The 22580-nt window shown below is 38.7% G+C and overlaps 1 protein-coding gene across 2 annotated transcripts; it reads right to left on the bottom strand.

The window, feature by feature from the left end:
• Positions 1-2618: 2618 nt before the first annotated feature.
• Positions 2619-21776, bottom strand: LOC308690248 (dual specificity testis-specific protein kinase 2). 2 transcript variants are annotated; one of them, XM_081364604.1, is made up of 10 exons: positions 21534-21761; positions 20914-21017; positions 14806-14999; positions 14000-14121; positions 8630-8678; positions 8148-8297; positions 4992-5159; positions 4799-4882; positions 4574-4660; positions 2619-4439 (listed from the first exon to the last, which is right to left on the bottom strand). In XM_081364604.1, exons 2-10 carry the CDS (start codon positions 20942-20944, stop codon positions 4338-4340), a joined length of 987 nt encoding a protein of 328 aa, XP_081220730.1. In that variant the 5' UTR covers positions 20945-21017; positions 21534-21761; the 3' UTR covers positions 2619-4337. The 2 variants fall into 2 exon arrangements, with proteins under 2 accessions (XP_081220730.1, XP_081220731.1); XM_081364605.1 differs by lacking the exon at positions 20914-21017 and having other exon boundaries at positions 21534-21776.
• Positions 21777-22580: the final 804 nt, after the last annotated feature.

The following is a 22580-nucleotide window of genomic DNA, read 5'->3' on the forward strand; positions in this document are numbered from 1 at the left end:
TCACTGATTGATAAAACAAGGGAAAGAGACATGCTCTGCGTGCCCACCAACAGAAACCTGAAGAAAAGTCGGTGTTTATTTATTCATTCACATCTGTTTAGTGTTTTGGTACAGCTGGAAACAAACACAGGCCGTTGTCTAAACACCAAAGGCACCAGTAACATTGTTCAATTTTGTTTTCAGGTCAAGTAAAGACAAAATGAAGAGTGCATAAAATTAATGTCTGTGAGAAAAGAGGCAATGATATGACATTTAAACAGATTTTCTGTGACTTTATTTCTAAAGAAACATCTTCAATCTTCATTATCTTCTTTGTTATTAAAAGATAAGAACATACACATTACAAATACACAACATATAATATACAAATGAAACCAGCATGAACACGGACACCGGCACAGAAACCCGCCACCAACATGGGCACCGGCACGGACACCGGCACAGGAACGGACAACGACACGGACACGCCGTCACAAAAAACATGGATTTGACTTGGTTGACTCACCAACAACGGTTACACAAACAAAACTATACATGATACGATGGAAACATGAAGGCTATTTATACACCAAGACTAATGACTAACAAGAAACACCTGTGAACAATCAAGACAATCAACCAATAAGAATATGACACTAGGGGTACAGCAATACAGAGCAATACATCCAAACTAATGTCCCCCCACCGGCACAGACATTGGCATGGACATTGGCACTGACACCGGCAACGGCACGGACACCGGCACGGAAACCTGGCACGGAAACCCGGCACGGACACCAGCACGAAAACCCACACCAGCACAGACACGGACACCGGTACGGAAACCCAACACCAGCACGGACACAGACACGGACACCGGCACGGACACAGACACGGACACCAGCACGGACACCAGCACGGACACCGGCACGGAAACCCAGCACGGACATGGGAATGGACACCGGCACGGACATTGGAATAGACACCGGCAAGGACACAGACACAGGCACGTACACCGGCACGCACACTGGCACGGACACCAGCAAGGACACCGGCATTGGCACGGACACCAGCATGAACACCAGCATGGAAACCGGACACCGGCACAGACACTGGCAAGGACACCGGCACGAACACCAGCATGGAAACCGGACACCGGCACGGACACTGGCACGAACACCAGCATGGAAACCGGACACCGGCACGGACACTGGCACGGACACCGGCACGAACACCAGCATGGAAACCGGACACCGGCACGGACACCGGCACGAACACCAACATGGAAACCGGACACCGGCACGGGCACGGACACTGGCACGGAAACCCGGCACATGAACACCAGCAACGGCACGAACACCGGCACGGACACCAGCACGGAAAGCGGCACGGACACCGGCACAGACACCGGCATGGAAACCCAACACTGAAACCGGACACCAGCACGGACACCGGCACTGGCACGTACACCGGCACGGACACTGGCAACGGCACGGACATTGGCACGGAAAACATTTGTAGGTCTGAGAAATCCAAATTTTCTCGGGGAAGCATGCCCCCGAACCCCCCTACCCAACTAGCCAGCCTGGTGTTTTTGAAACAAGCGCCCCTGCCTGCAGCACTACAGAAAATACACACAATGTTGTGTTCTGTACTACTGTCTTTGATTGTTTGTGATAACAATGAATCATTCTTTCGGATATGAAATGTATATTTAATTGACCTATCGGTAAGCCACGGCCTCCTTAGTTACTTTTGCTATCTCAGACAAACAATGGGGGACCTGTGCCCCAGTAGAGCTTGTCTAGCAACGCCCCTGCTTTAGACATAACCAACTGTGTTTATGTAAAGTGCTGTTTGACAGGCTTTTAAGTGCATGCGCTCATGCGGGTGTATCATGCATGTTAAAACAGGCATCAGCACACAAATGAAATGTTTAACCGGCAAGGCTTTTAAAGCACATGCAAATAATGAACTTTTGTGATTTGCAGTATCCCATGAGTGTAACTCGACCTCTGAGTTATGTAATGATGCTAATGTACGAGACACCAGAACTGCAAATAGAATACACTGTAGCACGATACTACGAGATTTCTTCAAAAAGCAGATCGTGGAGGCATTTTAATCATCCACGATAAAAACAAAAAAGAAATCGTGATATATCACACCATTAGTTCTTTTTTTAGTCTATGGTTCAAACACAGGTCTGTTTAATTTAATGTAGGCTAGTCCATGGCGGTCTTAATCCTGTCACCTGCATTATTAATTCAATAGCCCAGCATCACATAAAAGAGATTAATCCCTTAATACGCTGATTGCCATTCATTATTATTCGATAAATTTGCATTGAGTTGTTTGATAGCAGCGGCGCCACAAAGAAGCCCGATTAGCATTGGGTATCTTAAGACCACACAGTTGACAAAGTTGCCAGGGAACCAGACACGAGAGCTAAGTGTATTTTGTCCGATAATAATACATACACAAATGTTTCTTATCATAGGCTACTCAACTTCAATCAGGCAGAGAGCGTCAGTCCAACTTATACTGTCTTTTGATTAGCTCTTATGAAATGATGCTAACTTTTTTTTGCATTTGCTGTGTAAAGAACTTGACTAAATTTACCATAAGACAAGGCCAGTAGATTTTCAGTGCTTTTATTTGAAAAATACACACCATTCACATATGCTTCATTTCATCTTTGTACTTCATTACAAAAACAATACAAACTGCAGAAAGATTCAGACTATACAGACACCAGAGATATGAGGTTAGCATGACATTGCACAAGATTCTCAAGTCGTCAAGTTTCCTCTGAGGCACAGAATGTAGATCTTGTTAAAGTTCAATGAACAATGCTCAAGAGGCAAATCACAGGCATCTAAAGCATGAGTAAAAATTGAAACAACAGCGGAGCAGAACGTATATAAATATTAAGGTAACACTTTACAATAGGCTTTCTTTAGTTAACCACTTTAGTTAACATGAACTAACAATGAACAATAACTATGTAAGATTAAAAAATGCTGTAAAAGTAACGCTGATTTCAAAATTTACTTCTACATTTATTAAAATCAAAAGTTTTATTTGTTAACATTTATTAATACACTGTGAGCTAACATGAACAGCTGGATTTTTAGTAATAACATTAACAAAAATGAATAGGCCTACTGTAACAAATGCATTGCTCATTGTAAGTTCCAGTTAGTTAATAATTAATGTTAACAAATGAGACCTTATTGTAAAGCGTTACCAATAAAAAAAAAAAAAAAAAAAAAAAAAAAAATCAACGAAAACAATCCAACATTGCCAAGTTGGTTAGGTATATTGATCTCAAAATGTGAGCTTCTTTTTCTGATTTGTGCACAAATCACACATTCATTTAGTTACAGCCCATATGACTTGTTTTAAGTGAAATGTCAAGTGTTTGTGGTCACCGTCAATTGGAGTTGGCTTAGTACCATCTCACACTTCTGGTACTGGTACGAGTACTTAAATTCACAACACATGGCAAACGAGAATGAACACTTAAGTTTCGTTTGGGTGTTGCAAAGGAAAAAAAAAGAAAAAAGATAAGGTTCATCAAACACTCAGCCCAAATGAGAGCACTAACAGCAACACTGAAGCCCTTTAAGGCAGGAAATGAGCCTCATCCTGTGGTGGCTGGTGAGTTCTGGAGAATTTCCAAAGATCAGTAGCTCAGCTCACAGTGGAGGCAAACCCACAAGTGATGAGTGCTTGATTCTGTACAAATTGCTCACAAATAAAGAAAGGTACACACTTAAATTTTCAAATATAATCACTTATATAAGTCAGCAATACAAATTTTTTCCTTTTCAGGCAACTGGTACCAAAATACTTATAAAATTACTTTCTCGTGTACAAATTAATTTATACTGATCATGTATAGATTTATTAAAACCTATAAAAAAAATATTATTTGGTTATTTAAAACTTGCGACCCTCAAATTAGTCCTTTTATTATTGATTATCTTAAGCCTCGGAACCTAATTTAGGGTTGTTTTTAAATCTAACAGATATAGCAATTTGTTTGAAAATCTGTAGCTCTGTAAATGACACTGCAAACAGCTAAAGACTTTAGCTGGAACCTGATACAACATTTATTTTAGTATAAATACACTGTGCAATATATAGTAATAGTATACCATGGACAGCTGTGCTAAAGTTGAAGTGTAGGCCATCTGTTACTTGCAGTCAGAACGTTCATAATAAATAGTGACCTTTTGCTCTTTCAATGCAAACAGCCCAGAGAGAAATCTGCAGTTCTGCTGCATTTGTCATTGTGCTTAAGTCCAAGTCCATTTGCAGGGCTGATGGGATACCCGAGGCTGTGCCGCAGATCAGCCTGTGGTGAGATCAGTGCCAGCAGTCTCCAAAGTCTCAGCAATTTCACCCAGCTCGTCTTGAAGCTCTGTGAAAGAAGGTCTCCGGAAAGCCTCTATCTGCATGAGACAGAACAGACTTTCAGATGGTAACGCATAACATCCTTTTCCAGGGAACAGGGTTTGTTCGCTTTTAAGCATAACTGATAGAGGAAATGAGTGTCCATTTTTTATATACACAAAAGGTCACTCACCAGACAGCAGCTGGCTGCCAGCTCCAAAAGATGCTGAGGACACTCGCTGACCATTTTCCTGAATGCTGACACATCCAGGCCGTAATCCTGCAACACACACGCACACAAAATCATAAATGCATACAGGAATGTTAGATTTTATGAAAAAAAAAAAAATGAAAAAAAAAAAAAAAATGTGCTTCAGATACTGGATTCAATCGTGTCAATAATGCTATTTATATTCACCCGTGTTCTTGGAAGGATTTCTGGGTCTGCTGGGATCCTAGCCAGAATTTCACACAGAACAATTCCAAAAGAGAACACATCCACCTAACATTACATAAAGCAAAATCATCAAGCGAGAACAACCAATGCTTTAGAACACTGTGTTCATAGGCGCACAATTTCACATCTTGTTCTGGCATTTTTGAGGCATCACCTTGCGGTCGTAGGGCTCCCCACGCAGCATCTCAGGGGCCATCCAGAAGGCGGAGCCCACGAGTGAAAGCTTCCTGTCCTTTGCAGGAAGTTCTACCACCTCTCGAGCCAGACCAAAATCAGTCACCAGCGCTTCTCTGCCCCTCGTGGTCACCCTTATTAGACAATTCTGTGGGAGACACAAACATACACGCTTAGTATTTTTCAGTTTTCTGTCTCTTTTTAAGTCTATTACTATTCATTTATTTTCACTTTTAGGATTGGAAATACAGTAGCATTTGTTCAGATTTAATACAGTAAAAGTATAATACAGTAAAAACAGTAATTTTGTCAAATATTACAATTTAAAATAACTTTTCAATTAATACAAGGAAAAATATGTTTACTATTTTAACATTTTAAAATGTAATATATTCCTCTGGTGGCAAAGCTGTATTTTCAGCATCATTACTCCAGTCTTTAGTGTCACATGATCCTTCAGAAATCATTCTAATATGCTGATCTGGTGCTCAAGAAACATTTCTTATTATTATCAATGTTGGAAATAGTTGTGCTGCTTCACATTGTTTATTTTTATTTTTATCATTTTTTTTCTACATATTTTGTTTCAGGACAAGAACAGCATTTATTTGAAATAGAAATCTTTTATAACATTATAAATATATTAGTCAATTTAATGCTTTCTTGCTGAATAAAAGTATTCATTTCTTTAAAGCCCTCAATCTTTAAAACAATAGAGAATATGGCATTATATTTGCTAATAAATAATTGCATGTTATGAATTAATATTAACTTCCCTTTTAAATAATGAAGTCATACGTGTCATTAAATTATTTAAAATCAATTATACCAGATATAGCAAGGAAAAACAAAATGTTTAAATTTTTAAAAAGCATCTTGGGTTACAGAATAATTTTAAGTGAGTGTTTTTCTTCACTGCCAAAAGGGGGCAGCAAAAACTAGCATAAAGTTTCATGACTCATTCTCAATCTTCTCCAAAAACTCTTACACAGCATTTCCAAAATCTAAATGCATTTTAAAATAACACATTTATATGGCAGACACTTAAAATACAGATTCTAAATAAACACAAACTAAAAGTTTGAACCTGTGCAGACTTGACTTGTCAGTGGACTTTTAGTTTCAATGTAAACTATGTAAATACATAAGGTAAATGGCATCTAAACGAAATACAGAATGCATTTACATTTATTCATTTAGCAGATGCTTTCATCCAAATCGACTTGCAAATGAGAACAACAGAAGCAGTTAAACTAACAATAGGACAACAATATGCAAGTGCAATGACCTAATCTAACGTAGTACATGTACTTTTTTTTTTAAGATAATATATATATAGAATAGAAGATAAAGTGTTAGTATTAATGGATCAAGTGTTGCGAAAAAGATGCGTCTTGAGCCGTTTCTTAAATGGTCACGGACTCAGCAGGTCTGGTTGAGTTGGGCAGGTCATTCCACCAGCATGGATCAGGAACAGACCAGAAAAAGGTCTGAGAAAGAGATTTTGTGCCTCTTTGAGATGGCACCACAAAACGGCGCTCACTTGCAGAGCTTTTTTATATTTACAAGATAAATTATGCATAAAAACATAAACAGGATACATGAGAGCCATTTTGTTCTTTAGTATCTGTAGCATGTAATGTGCCTTTGGAGACAATGTGCCTAGCGGCAGAAGCAAAACTCCCAGGCTCAAATGAAAGACGTTCCTCATCCTCACCGTCTCCGTTTAATGAATTATTCAGCTGACCCTGTACCTCGCCAAAGGGCCTGGACCACCTACAACTCCTCTCCTCCATCTCTTTAACACCCCTGGGGTGCCAATATGCAATGTTATACCTCGCTTTCAGTTTGAATGGTCTCTAGCGATGATGTGTCATGGCTACAAGCATACCATTTAGTCTGAATATCAGTTTAAAACAATTATTGTGGGTATAATAAAAATGGGCTGTTATTTTAGAGGAAAGGCAGATGAGGAGACACTGAAGCTGACCAGAGTAAGGGGACTCCAGGTACAACCGAGACGTTACATAAGACCATTGGGAATCTTGGAGCAGAAAGTGCTGATGGATAAAACAGCAAGTTCTGCATCTGGATTAAATTAGAAACCTCAGCTAAGCCTCTATCCCAAAAACTGACCTATGATTATAGGACTAAGAAAACTCCAAGCACAGCCCTGAGCCTAGAAGCCTCCAAATTTAGAACAGTAGCTAATGCATATGCCAAGTGTTGCAACACCCTTTGGCTGTGCAGCTAATGGGTAAATTATAATACATTTTATAATAAACTAATACATTTGTTAAGCACTGTACACAGACATATATTAAACGTTTTAGTATCTTACATGTATTTGTGCATCTCTAACAAATAAGCATATGAATCTCTTTGCAAATGTTTGATCTCGTATTTAAATCCTGTAGTTCTGAAACACTTTGTGCCATTCAGCTTGATGAACCCTTTCACCTCCTCTAAAGTAATGTTCCACAAGCTCTTAAAAACACCAGCTTTAGGGAAGCAGTCAACTTTAATAGCTTCTATTTTCTGACATCTTCCCACAGTCATACCAAATTCTATGTCAAGTGCCAACTACAGAGCAGTGGAAACCAATCGATGATCACTCTAACCGACGTGCTAGATTTCACGGTTGTGTAAATCGTGTGGCTGGCATTTTTGTTTGCTCATTGTTCATATCTGAATGGCTAACAAACAGGCAGTGGAACAGAGACGAGGGTGAAAACAAACAAACAAAAAAAAAAAAAGGGGGGGGGGGGGGTGGATCTGCGAGCCTATACACTGTTTGCGCATTTTCAAATGAGATGGGAAGGGGGAGAGAGTGTGTATGTGACAGAGAAAGACTGAGTGGGAGAGTTTATTACCATCACAATGGACTGGCCTTGTTGCCTCGCCCTTCACCCCAGGTTTGGTGAGCACTTCTGTGAATCCTGGCAACCAATGACACTGACGCAAACATCTATGTCTGCTGTATTTCTCAGGGGAAAATTCCATGTAAAGACTAGACAACCATTCTCTGAGATCTGATGATTGCTGTTCGGTTATATTATCTATGCTTTCCATTCTCATTTTATATGTACAGTCTGTTCGTCACTAAAGATGAGTGCGATTAAGAGTCCTGCTGTACCTTCGAGTTCAGATCTCTGTGATAGATGTTCTTGTAGTGGAGGTAAATCATCCCTCTGGTGATGTCAGAGGCCAGGTCAACTTTCTCTCTCCAGCACAGAGACACATCTTTCCTGGCCAACAGCTCCTCCAAACATCCTCCACTGACATACTGTCAAGAGAAACAGTCAGTGAGGGAAAGAAACAAACAAACACTCACTTTTATTCTTATAGTTATGTGCAGGTCTCTGTAAAGTAATGTAATACAACAATAAAATAAAACAAAATGATAAAAACAAAAGGTAAAGTTTATATAAAACAAAATATTTTCCACTCTTTAGATTTGATTTCACATATATTGGAAGCTGATTTAATATTTATTCATTATTTTTCAATATCTAACATTTAATTGTCTGTATCTAATATGTGATTAATTTTTGCATAAAATAAACTCAAAACTGCGAAACAAACTCTTTCATTTTGAGGCTAAGATGGAAATCTCACCTCCAGAATTGGGTACAGCTTGTCCTCTTTGACACAGATACCCAGATACCTGAAAAAAAAGAGATGAAAGAGAGGTTAGGAACCATCAGCATGACATGTTCCCTAAAATTGCAATGTTGAGTAAGTTAAAAGACAGTCCAAATCATTTGTCAAATGCACAATGGTTTAGAAATGGAAAGTTACTTTGAGTAAAAAAGTGATGGTCAAGCTTTCATTTGTCATCACTAATATATTAAAGAACATGGGTAAATGTAATATTTCACAGTCATGGTGACCTCATTTGGTTCAGCGGTTCTGTTCATGGGTCAACATGACTATCATCTGTAATATGGTGATGACAGCTGGCAGTAATTGTGCAGTGTTAATTTATCTCAACTTTCCAGACAGTTTTGAATATGGCTCTGTCCTTCCATTACGCAATGGGGAAAAAAAGCCATTCTGAGATTTCTTAGACAAACACACGTCACAGAGCAGGATTAATAGCAGTATAACAGTGCTGTGCTGGACAGGGCTTGGTGTGACATCTAACCTTTAACAGGCTTGTCAGAATTCTTCAAAATCTTGTATAGTATCTTGCATTTTAATGACAAGGTCATATATGTATAGATACATTACCAGCTCCACCTACTCAATCTTCACGATTAGAGTTTTCAACAGTTTCAGAATAATGAAAAAAAAAAAAAACCTGAAACCACAAATGGAAGTATGGACATGGTCAAAAAAACAAAAACAAATAAATAAATCTCTGTTATTTTAGCTTCTTCAAAGTAGCCCTCATTTGTCTAGATTACAGCACACACATTAACCAGCTTCATGAGGTGCATCCGGTGATGCATTTTAATAGGGATGCACCGATTGGGAAATTCTGGGCCGATACCGATACCGATGTTTAACATAACAACTTGGCCGATGGCCGATGCCGATGTTTTTTCTTTTTGTTATTTATTCCTTCTTTTGTGCCACTGAAACATACAAGTCTTTCGGCTCTTGATCACACTATCCTAGAATGAGCACAAATTCAATCAGACCAAGCAATTTATGAAACAAAAAAAACCTTTAATGTCACTTTCTGGTTGACAGTTATAACCTTATTTATAAGTTCTTTTTCAGTTGTTATGAGGAGCAATATGAGAGAGAAATTTGGTAATCATTGTCTGACCCAACAAAAAAAACATTATAATATTCATTTTATTTTTCGTGTTCGCATTTATGAGGGAAAAAACACGGGTGAATGTTCATATTAAATTTTAAACGCGCACGCGCTCTTCTGCGAGAGAGAGAGAGAGCCCCGACCGCGCGCGCGCTCTCACTCACTATTCAGAGCGGTCAAGCTTCCCCGTACTTTTTGACAAGCGTCCTTGACAGGGAGGCCAGAGCTTCTTTGCAGCTCAAGTCGGCGGCGGTGTGTACAGTTAACGCTCTATCTGTTGACGGCGCTGAGGGAAAAGCTCCCGCCACTGGAAGAAGCGGTCGCCGCCCATTTGTGTCCTCCTGCGCACCCATCAAAGCCGTGCAGAACGTCTTCAGCACTCGCAGATCGTGCATACTCCGCCTCTTCTTCTGCTACACACCATGGTCGTTCTTTTCTCGAGAAAAGGAGTTTTCTCATAGAAAAATAAATAAATAAATGCGTCATTGTACCCAGCACTTCTGAAAATGCACTTCCGAATGCGTCTCTGTCCCCAGCATATCAAACCAAACTGACGCCCATGTGACATCGGCGAATGTCATTTTTATTTCCCGATGGCCGATGGCAGTTAACGAGGCAAATATCGGCCGTTACCGATGTTCAGCCGATGCATCGGTGCATCCCTACATTTTAAACATCAGACAATTCTTAAGTCAAATTCATTAATTAATTGCAAGCCTTAAAGCAAAATACTTTTGAATAGATTAAAAGGTTTTAAGATAACATATAGTACAATCAGTCCAGTGGGTCTAAACTTTGGCTGGTAGTGTAAATACGCAGTGTACATAAAAAAAAGCAAAAATAATATGCCGGTAACCAAATATCAACAGACATTTGTCAGGGGTAAAAATAAAAATAAAAATCCTTTCTGTAGACAAATATTATTTAACCCTCTGGCCCTCTTTTTTTAGGGGTCACACTTGGCTTCTTTGCGGTCAAAAGTGACCGAAGCCTTCTTTTTGGTTTTTAGAAATAAATACTTATTTTTATTAAGTTGCGGATTTGGATTTCTACTTAGACATTCTTTTTGTCAAGGTTTAGATTAATTTTTATTATGTGATTTGAAGTGTCATTTTTGGCATTAATTTTACTACAGTCAAACTTGAACACAGAGGGGGACATTTTGTAACACATAACATCATAATTCAATAAAAATGTAACAAAACTGAAAAGGTATGCTTTATCATAGCTTAAATCAATCTGGGTCTGATCTGATTTCAACCTCTTATTTGAGTCTTTTGGCTCAATTTTACCATATTGTTACAGCCACACCAGTTCATTTGTGTGTGTATAATAGTGTGTTGTGTGTGTCTCTGTGAATATGTAAGTTATGCCGAGTTCAGACTGCACGATTTTCAAAGTAGTCGGGTCACTGTTCTTTTCACACTGCATGACTATCCAGGGTAACATTCAGTTGCTGGTGTGTTCACACTGCACGATGCATCGGCGACAGGAGGTTTCACACTGCATGACTTTCAGGAGGAAGAATCGCCGACAACTCCTGTCTGGCCCGCAAACTACGTTTCGCAACCAAACACACGCGAGAAGTGATAAGGAAATAACGCAAAATCCGCGTGCGTAAGACCGCAGTTCTCGCGCGAGTTTGAAATTGTTATTAAAAATAATAGCCTGCAAGAAGCTTGCGATCCAAATTGTCTGTGCACTGATTTGCAGCGAAAAGGAGAAAAAGAAAAACATTATGCGTGAGGAAATGGCTGGGAAGACAAGGGGAGCAAGGACTGTGTGTTCTGCAAAGAGAGTTGGGGGTAAATAAATAATGTTGCAATGTGCTGCTGTTGCTGCTGGTCAAGCAAATGTTTGTGCTTTGTTTCTGTTTGATATAATTGTAAATATATCTATTAAAATACTAATATTGTGGTCTATAACTCCTCCCCGAACTCCCCGCTGCTCTGTATCTGGCTCTCTCATTGGCTGTCGGCAGGGGCGGATCTAGAAAAATATTTACGGGGTGGCGAGAGGGGGGGCAGGAATTTTTGAGGGGTGGCAAACGTATATATACTGAATTTAATCACAGTTAAATTGGCCATAACTTTTAATTTGTTGCTGCCAATAGGGATAGGTATCATTCGTTATTACTACTCTTACCAATACTCCTTATCGATCCAATACTTTAACGGTAGCCTATATCGGTTCTTTTTGTTATATTAAAAAAAAGGGGGAAAAAAATTTAGAACACAATTAATATTGTTTTATATTTTGAAATGTAAAATAAATATCTATAGCAAAAGAAAAAGCAATGCTTTAACAAAACAAATAAAACATACGTTATGCAGAAGGGTGCAGGTTTTTGTGTTTTATATTCAGAAGACATAGGACACCAAAAAACAAAGTACAAACACATGGTCAAACAAAAAAAAGTATACAATTAAACAAATATACAAATTATATATCCAGTGCTTTAATTTCAGTAATGTCTACTGACATTACTGTTCAGGAGTAATATGGGCTAAAAAGACATCTAATAAAGTCAGATTTAAAATAACACTGCATAGTTTATCATAGATAGATTAAAACTTATATCATTCAAGAGCTGCGACTGATTTTTTCTTTGCCTTTTGTTATTTGATTCACATCAATGGAGCAATCGTCAGCAGGTTTATTAGACTGCTGCCTCTTTAAGACCAAATGCAGATCTAATCATTATTACGCATCATATTTTCTCCCAACTATTAACGCCCATACTTAATCCATTTGTATTTGTTATTTCCCCAGTTGTAACCTAGTTTCATTGCTGTGATATCTGAGAGGAATTGGATTTAATAGGACTGCTTAGCTAATCAAATGATCGATCTCCTTACTGCCACTGTATTGTGTTGTAACGTAACGTCGGCGTAACGGCGACCATCAGTAAACGTTATGGATACAAACAATATTTTATATTTTTTATTAAGCTGTTCTTGTCTTTACTAAAAAAAAAAGGCTAATCAAAGGGAATAGTGCTCTTACAAATCACGAGGGAGCGATTTGACCGCTGATTTTGGCTAACGTAATAGACTCGCTGTTTTTGCTGATGCTGAATCGTCTTTAGCATACAATACATTCATTACAAATGTAACTTTAAGTTAAACGTGTATTTAAACTACACCTGGGGAAACTCACTTCACCTTCAGAGGCTCTGGGGCAGCTCAGTCTCTCCAATCGGGTTGCAAGACACTGCGTACTGCAGACAGATGACTGTGCTGCCTGCCCAGACTGCCACTGGTGAAATTTCATTTTCGCGGGTCGCTGCCGTGCTAGTGATGGGTGAAACCATTGTGAGGGGGAGGGGATTCTAAATCGGCGATTTCTGTTTGAGAGGAGTTTGTTGCGGGTCTCCTTGGCCTTCAACGTGTAGGCTATGAACATAAAATATACTTAAAAAATATTATCTGATTTATAAATGGGGTGGCAACAGGGGTGGCAAGACTGTATCCCAGGGGTGGCAGCTGCCACCCTTTGCCACCCCGTAGATCCGCCACTGGCTGTCGGTCATCGCCGATGTAGTTTTCAGTCAGAACACTTTCACACAGCAGGATTTTGAATCGCCGACAGGTCCAGATATTTAGCATGCCAAATATCTCACGGGCGTCGGCGACTCGTCTGTGATTCTCTCAGATCGCGTCTTTGCTCATTCACACTGCGTGATTGTCACTCGCGTGAACGAGCACCGATTTGCCTGTGATTTCGGGCATTTGTCGGCGATTTCTCAAAACCTGTCGGCGAGCCAAAATCGGGGCTAAAATCATGCAGTCTGAACTCGGCATTAGTTTGTGTGTGTGTGTGTGTGTGTGTCTTTTGTACTCTTGTGTAACTTCTTCTTTGCGGTTCTTTTTTTTTTTACTGCATTGTGACAAGTGATTTTTTTCACACATTTGCAAAAACTTTAAAAGCTCTGTGTTATAGTCGCGCTAGTTTATAAATATGTGTGGGGTGAGGGGGAGGGGGGATGTGTCACATAAGTCACATAAGCGAAGGAGCCAAGTGTGACTTTTTCTTTACCCTTTAACATATCCGAATCACGTCCTTGATTTTTTTTGTTCACACATAGCTAATGCAACAAAAGCCACCAAGTGTCATCCCGTTCTGATGAAGCAAAACATTATAATGATATCATATCATTAATAAATGAATAAATCAATAAAATGAGTGCAGTATATAGCAAGTTATAAATTCAGGGATACCTCACTATGTTGGGGTGTGAGAGTTTCTGCAGAAGGCTGATTTCTCTTACAATGCTGTCCTGATCAACATCATTCTTATAGATCTTTACTACCATCACCTTCCGTGTGCTGTTGTGGATGACCTGAGAATAAAGTAAAGTGACAATAAAATGAAAAACAGAAGAGAGGGGAAGGGAATGAATCCTAAAGAGGTATTAAAACATTCCGATCTCTCTCTACAGTACAATCAAAGAGAAAAGCTTCCATGTCAATATACAGGAAGGGGCAGAACTGCTGAGACAGTTGAGCTGTGCAATCATCGCTTATGTAATTTACACAGCAGGGACTCATCAGGAACCCATTAATGGGTATGGTGTACTCGGCACAAGGGCCACCTCAAACTGGGCTTAGCTGACAAATATGTCCTAATTAGTAGGACTACAATACTGCACTGTATGAGTGCCATTAAAACATACACACAAATATATACCGCACACTGGGAGACCTTCTACAGTACAATAGAATAGGATGATTACAAGTCATTTCCATTAAGATCGAATTTATCACTCTTCTTCATTCTTGTTGATGGACTTCACTATAAAAAATGTATGATATAATTCTGTAAACTATTATGTAATACAACTGAGTAACAAAATAAATCAATATGCATGAAGTAGTGAAAATTGCGAAAAATTCTTAACGGACAATATGTTAAAGGACTAAGCAGATAATTCATGTCTGCCAAAATTTCGTAGCACCTACTGCACATATATTATTAAATCACAGACAGATTCATGTCATCAGATTCAAGATATTTTGAGCATTACCTTGTAAACCTTTGAGAAAAATCCACTGCCAATCAGCTCATGTGTAAAGTTTTCCCAGAACTCTAGCTTGCGGACGGCTGTGCGTAGCTTCTGCCAGCGGTCCACATGGCAGTATGTATCAGAAGACTCCCTATACAGCGTCGGGCTGGTGGGCTCAGACGAAACGTCCACCTCACACATCCTGGAGATCTCCGCTGAGAACCGAACACACACACACAAAGTGTTGAGAGAAACACCAAAGCTTTCCACAAGGACTGCTTAAAAGTAATTCAACGTTAGAATACGATGTTAAAAGTCTAACATTTACTGAAAAACGTTTTTTAAATCAAAGAATTCTTTGTGAAATGTCTCTTTAAATATTTATCAAGCGCAAAGCTTAAACTGCCAAAAAATTAGTAGCTGGTTTCAAAAGGAAGCAGTGTGTGTTTATGGATGAAAGTGAAGCTCTTGGTTTGAAGCTCATACAGGGAGTACTGGATTAGCTCAATGAGTAGGAAGGCTCTCGTCTGCTGTGGCGGGGTATAAAAGTGACAGGAGAACGACGTCTTAAAATAGCCACGGACAGCATGCAGATAAAGATTCATGCAGGTGAAAGATGGACTGTTCTTGATCAAAACACAAATGAGACATCAACAACTTACAGAAATTTACTGCTGAGACTCACTGAGATACTTTTAAAAGGTTAGTTCACACAAAAGTGAAAATTCTGTCATCATTTACTCATTTTCTTGTAACTCTTTCATAAACCAAAAAAGGAGATATTTGGAAGAATGCACAGTCTGATCTTTTCATAGAGTGAAAGAATAGTGACCACAGACAATAGGGATATATTTATTTATATGGTGTTTTATGTCCTTTTTGGAGCCCATTGACACTTTGCCGAGTTTAACTGCACACAGCAAAATCATACAAAGAAAGTCACATTGGTTTTGAACAATTTGAAGATGAATAAATTACAATTTTGATTTTCACTTGAACTGCCTATATCGTAAATGGTAAGAAGGCTTTTAAACAATGTAATGTACCGCTCAAAAGTTTGAGGTCAGTGAGATTTTTCTACAAGAAATTAATACTTTTTATTTATCAAGAATTCGATAAATTAATCAAAAGTAGAGACAATTATAATGTTACAGATTCTTTTGAACTCTATTTACCAAAGAATTCTGAATTTGTTTTGCAATTCCTCCAAAAATATTAAGCAGCACAACTGCAATAATAACAAGAAAATTTTCTTGAGCACAAAATTAGCATTTTACAATGATTTCTGAAGGATCATGCAACACTGAAGACTGGAGCAATGGCTGCCAAAAACTAAGTGGCAGAAAAAAACAGAAAATAATTATTTGTAATGCCCTTTCATAATATCACTGTTTTTATAGTATTTTTTACAAATGAGTGCAGCCTTAAAGAGCATAAGAGACGTATATATTGTATACTGTATAGGTTGGAAGTCTGACTCTAAACTCACACAGGATATTTGCAACATGAAATAGTGTCACACATTACTGTGGTTTTCTTGTGAGGTTGAGCAAATTCAGCAAAAATATATAACGATATATATAACCCAACATTACACAGCATAACTCTAGTAAAACAAGTATTCTCCATATGCAATATCTTAAAACACAATCAACAGCACTAGATTAGTGTCAGTTCACTCTTGGTTCATATAATATCTGGGGTCTAGACTTGTGCTTGCAACTTAATGCGTCAGTATTTCCACGTCGGGGAGACACTGAGAATAAAGTGGGGCGTTTAAGTCAATGGGGACTGTCATCACAGCCCAATGATGCTGCCGGGGAAAAGCACAGAGTGGCACGCTTACACAACCCGCCGGGCTTTGTCACTTTAGCGGGAATCATCTAGCGGTATTCATCAAGGGTACAGCGCACACATGCAGTCTTTGTGTTTCCAGCAGCAGACGCACAAACACAGCCCTTTCAGTTTTACAACCTCACTAAAAAGCAAAATGCTTAGAGTGCAATCCTAACTCGTCTCTTCCATCCACCATTTTCTATACTTAATGCCAGAATGATAAATAAAAGACTCCAAGAGTGACTTCAGACTTTTGGAGGTTCCTCTAAAGCTTTTGTGTACTTTTACAGACTCACTATTTTTGACATCAGACCTCAATTGAAGTTTGAGTACATGGTACATTCAGAAAATAATGACAATAATCAAATAAATAAACATAACTTCCGGTGAAAAGCATGTTTTTGGCGCAAGTTGAAGCGTCATCCTAGTACGGACTGATTTATAACAGCTGACATCTCCACTGGAGTTTAAGCATGAAAGCTGATTTAGTTTTAGACACACCACAAGTTCACATTACAGTGATAAAATTCACTAAAGGAAGTGGTTACAACCTCCCATTTACTCTGGGAGGAAACAGACGCTATCTAAGTGGCAGCTAACGTCTGCCCTCGTACAAGAGACTCAGGGTTTGTGAAATATGCGGGTCAGAAGGAGACATTGACTCAAAGTTTACACAGCACGTCAGAGGATGCCATCATGAGGCCCGCAACCTGCCTTCACATGCACACGAGAGGAAATCGACCCTCAACTTAGACTTTCACAGGAACACTAATGCTTCAGCATGCAGTAATATACCGAAATTAGTTATGTAGAAGCTATAAAGACTAGACATTTTTACATATTATAAAGTACATCTAATTGAAATTTTTTTACAAAATAATATACATCTCTTATAAAACAGATCTGCTCTTGGTATCAGGTGAACAGTTGTTTGTCTGATCAACACCAGAACAGGAAGTATGCGGCAAGTTTTCAACCTTGAAGGGGGGGGGGACTGAATTTAGATGTTAGTATCACTTTGCATGCAGTTCGATTTCTTAATTGGTCAGATGTTGGATTACTAAAAATGTGATCTTAATATCTTGTGTTTTTTTAAATACCTTTATAGTATTTAAAGGAGAACTCCAGTCAATTTTAACATTGAGCTCATTTTTTTGTACATTTGGAGTGCTGTCAATACAGAGAACAACGACAAATATCGGTGTTGCCTACACCGAGTTATTCTATTTTTAAAATCTGCACCCTGTTGACTTCAATGGGGCAAGTACTAAACCTGCTTTTAGTCTCTTAACATCCTTGATGTGTCATTACAAGTGCACAGAAAATGTGAGTGATTCCTTCAGAGTGATCACGAGTGAATCTGACTGCAGTAGACGTAAAAGATATGTATAAAAATGATGTTATTTAAGCCAGCGCAAATACGGACTTCAACCGAAAACAGGATGTAAACACAGGTATTTGTGCTGGCTTAAATAACATCATTTTTATACATATCTTTCACATCTACTGCAGTCAGATTCACTCGTGATCACTCTGAAGGAATCACTCACATTTTCTGTGCACTTGTAATGACACATCAAGGATGTTAAGAGGCTAAAAGCAGGTTTAGTACTTGCCCCATTGAAGTCAACAGGGTGCAAATTTAAAAAATAGAATAACTCGGTGTAGGCAACACCGATTTTTGTCGTTGTTCTCTGTATTGACAGCACTCCAAATGTACAAAAAATGAGCTCAATGTTAAAATTGACCGGAGTTCTCCTTTAATATCATTTTTTTAATAATAATACATTTATTTAAAATAGGTTTTTCATTTTGATTTTTAGTAAGTCTGTTATGTGCTTGTCATTTTTATATTTATCTTTCTTATTTTTTATTTCAGTCTTAGTAATGTAATACTTAAAATTAGATTTCAGTTAGTTGCCAAGCCAAAATTTCTAATTTTAGGTTTTATCTGAGATTTATGCATCATTTTATTTCAGCTTTATTTCAATTAATGAAAACCATTTTTAAATTTCAGTTAACAATAACAACACTGATCTGATCAATCACTGATTTTTTGAAGATAGAATATGCAGTAAGAAAAGATCAGAAGCAACAGTAACATGAGAAATGGGACGATAGAAAGTCCTGAACATTCTCAGAAAAGCCTAGGCCAGAACAGAGATGAGAGACCGTGATAAGAACATGAGAGGACATCACGTGATCAAGTCATGAAACTCACACCAAGTAAATCGCTTCATACTAGTGTCCATAATCGCACCATAACAAGCGTCTACGCACAACATGCCATGTATTTGTTTTTGTTACATTCTTTTAATCCACATCACGACAAGTTCTCCCTCCCTTCTCATGTGGCTGCTGGGATTGGTGTGAACTGCAGGGGCAGAAGCTGAGGTCTGTTCCAGACTGAATCTGTTGGAGAAGAGAGAGCTTTGGCGTCGCTCCAGAGAGCTCCCCCTCACATTCTCTCCCACTCTCTCTCTCTCTCTCTCTCTCTCTCTCTCTCTCTCTCTCTCTCTCTCTCTCTCTCTCTCTCTCTCTCTCTCTCTCTCTCTACACAAAACAACATTCAGCACAGTGGCATACCAAACATCACAAATGTCAAAAGTCTTACTGATGTTTTTCTCTTTTCCATCTCTGCCTGTCTTATATTTCCTGTCTGCGTTACCAAATGCAGCATGTTGAATTGATCAAACTCGCATCTGTGCAGCCAAGCACAAACTCAATTTAAGCAATTTAGGTGTGAGGATTAGTCGTAATGATTTCGTTAAGACTGGAGCCCACCTGTCTGGGGAAAAAAATCAATCAGGAACAGCAAGAGAAATCTAGTTTCCTAATAATGACTCTGAACAGAGACTGCTTTGTCACAATGATTTGCTGCCTAATAGGCTGCATTTGCAAACATTGACAAAATAACTGATCCAGTGAAGATTACTGTATATCTGCTGAACTTATATACGGTATCAGTGATATATAGTATCTAAGCTAAAGCATGGAAAGGCTCCGCTACTATGAAAAAAAAAAAAAAAAACTGTGATGAGAGAAGAAAGATTTTGCTCTTTTGCAATACATACACTAGAAACCATTCAAAAATAATCCCTAAATAACTACATATTAGGTATTTTGAATCCTATTGTAATATCATACATACACTATTGGTCAAATATTTAGGGTTGGTAAGATTTTCTTAAATGTTTTTAAAAGAAGTTTATTATGCTCACAAGGGCTGCAATTATTTGATAATAAAAAAAATAAAAAAATAAAGTAATATGGTGAAATAGCTGAGTTTTCAGCAGCCACTACTCCATCCTTTGTCACATGATCCTTCAGAAATCATCCTCATATATTCTCATCTCAAGGTTCGATCAATATAAACATCTCAAGGTTCGATCAATATAAACATCACATACTTCCTTTAATCAAAGCAATTATCTTCTGAGGTTTGCTTATTTTTGTTAGTCTACCCTTGACTTTGACTTCTGACTCTTACAGCATCACACGATTCTGTGCTCGACAAGCATCAACAACTACATACATCTATGCTGCACTTAGTAAAGACAAATAAGACTGTATACAGTGTGGAAATAGAAGGAAGTACTTTTGAGTACTTTTTAGAGCCCCTTTGCTGTTTTATAGGAGAGAGATAGGACTGGGCAGTTCACTTTTGGAAGGAGATGGAGGGAGGAACCCTATGTTTTCCTCTCTCACACACCAAAGGACAGGGAGGATATCAGCTATGTCAACAGGAGGGCACAGACCAAAAGATATAAACTCAAGAATAAAAATAGTGGAGTACAACACACGAGGAGACAACACAATGCCAGAGACAATAACTATATGTTAACCATAGTACGCTATTGCACTGTTGCCTTGTCTGAAACACTCAGTTATGAAGACATGTGTCACAAGAGTTCAACTCTGGGGTAGAGCACGTCACTAGAAGCTCTGGGAACATCTAATTCGTTACATTTATATAGCGCTTTTCTAGGTACTCAAAGCGCATGGAAGGGGGGGGGGGGGTCTCCTCAACCACCACCATCTATTCTGACAAATTCTCTTCATGACATTCTCAATGTGAATCCACTAACTTATTCCCAGCCAGACTGAGATGAGAAAGGTCAAGTGAGGATTATCAAACCTCTCTACTGAGCCAGGCATCACGGAGTTGATTGAATACATTAGGCAGAGCAAAGAAAACCTGTTCTTCATGACACATGGACAACTAGCTGTTTCATGTACAGTTCTTTTTTTTTTTACAAAACATTGATTAATTCCTATAGTATTGTTACTTACTGCACTGGTTTAATAAGCTATTCATGTGCATCTTGAGGTGGGTGGAGAGGCGTCCGCCGGAGCTCAAAACACAGACAAGCTGGGAAGTGCCTATTAGACAGAAGCTATAAGAAAAGGGACACACATAGAAGCAACCATGAACAGATACACACAAAACATAGAAATGTAACATAACAGCAAGGACATAGAAACAACACACTGAACCGACATGACATTTTAAATCCAACAAACTCTGATAAAGTGTAAAATGCACAATGAGAGCGCTCTGAAATAGGCCAGTTCTTGGTGCACATAACTGACGCATCATATTATCAGTCAAAATTTAAATGAGGACATGAAAATGACAGACGGATGAGTGGGTGGATGCATGGACCAAGATGCGGTTGTTAACAAGCAGAAATGTTTTAAACGTGCACTTGAAGCCTAGTTTATTATAATTTTACTCACACTCACACACACTCACTCACTCACTCTCTCACTCACTCTCTCTCTCTCTCTCAGACACACACACACACACACACACACACACACACACACACACACACACAACAAGTAGGAAAATCATCAAGGTGCATAACATCTTAGCAGTAGCACCCGATAAAAATCAATCTCTTACTCACAGCAAAAAGCACCCCGGCGTCTTTCACCTCCGCTGCTGATTGATTGATTGATTGCTCAGCGATCAAATAAAATCGACTACAACCCCCAAACAAGTTCTAGTCGGAGACAAACGGTAGCATCACTTGCTTCTACTGCGCTTCTGTTCTTGGATGAGTCCATTTACCGTCACTCAAACCGACAATCCTCAAATACAGCGAACCAGCCCTCTTTCAGACTTACAATTGCTTAACAGGGTTTAAAGCGGTCTATGTTTAATGGGCTGGGCTGAGTGGGAGCCAGTTGCCATGACGTCATAATTGTTAAGTTCAGCCCCACCCACCTGCTTCAAAACCAGTGAGTGAGTGAGTGAGCGAGCGAGCTGCTGCTTACTCAGAACTAGTGGTGTGATTTTGTTCATTGACTCGAATCTTTTGAATCTCTTCACCAAACTGATTAATTTAGTGACCATTTGCGTGTAGGCTTTACAAATCTAAGATACCGTTTTAACTTAAGCATTAAGCGTACCAACTCCATCGGCATTAATTTAATTAAACTAGAAAATGTGACTTGTTCAATTAGTTTCTCTTACAAAACTAAAGTTATTGAAGGAGACCCAAGTCGTGTTTATACTTAAACACTGATTCGTTCGAAACACATCAGTAAAGTGAACAATCGTTTATGTTTGAACAGCTTTCCAGGCTCAAACTGTACCACAGGCGGTAAATGCAAAAGAAAGTGACGACAGATTTCTGCTTCGTTATAGCCTACAAATAAACAAATAAAGCTCTGTACTGATATGTCAATTTACTCGACATGGCCATATAGCAAATTACTATCTGGATTGTAAATATATAAAAATATTAGTCATACAACCTTTCAATAAATAATGTCTTTATTTTAGCCCAAATATTCACTACATTTCCTCCGCTCGCTATTATTAGTGAAATAGCGCCCCCGTCTGTATAAATTACGCACCAGAATCTTTGCGGTTTGCAAACAGTTCAAAATGTGACCTTCCCTAGAGGAAACGGAGACAATAATCACACATTTTATCAAAATAATAAATA

Source organism: Scardinius erythrophthalmus (assembly GCF_964197995.2).
Source record: "Scardinius erythrophthalmus genome assembly, chromosome: 5".
Lineage (NCBI taxonomy): Eukaryota > Metazoa > Chordata > Actinopteri > Cypriniformes > Leuciscidae > Scardinius > Scardinius erythrophthalmus.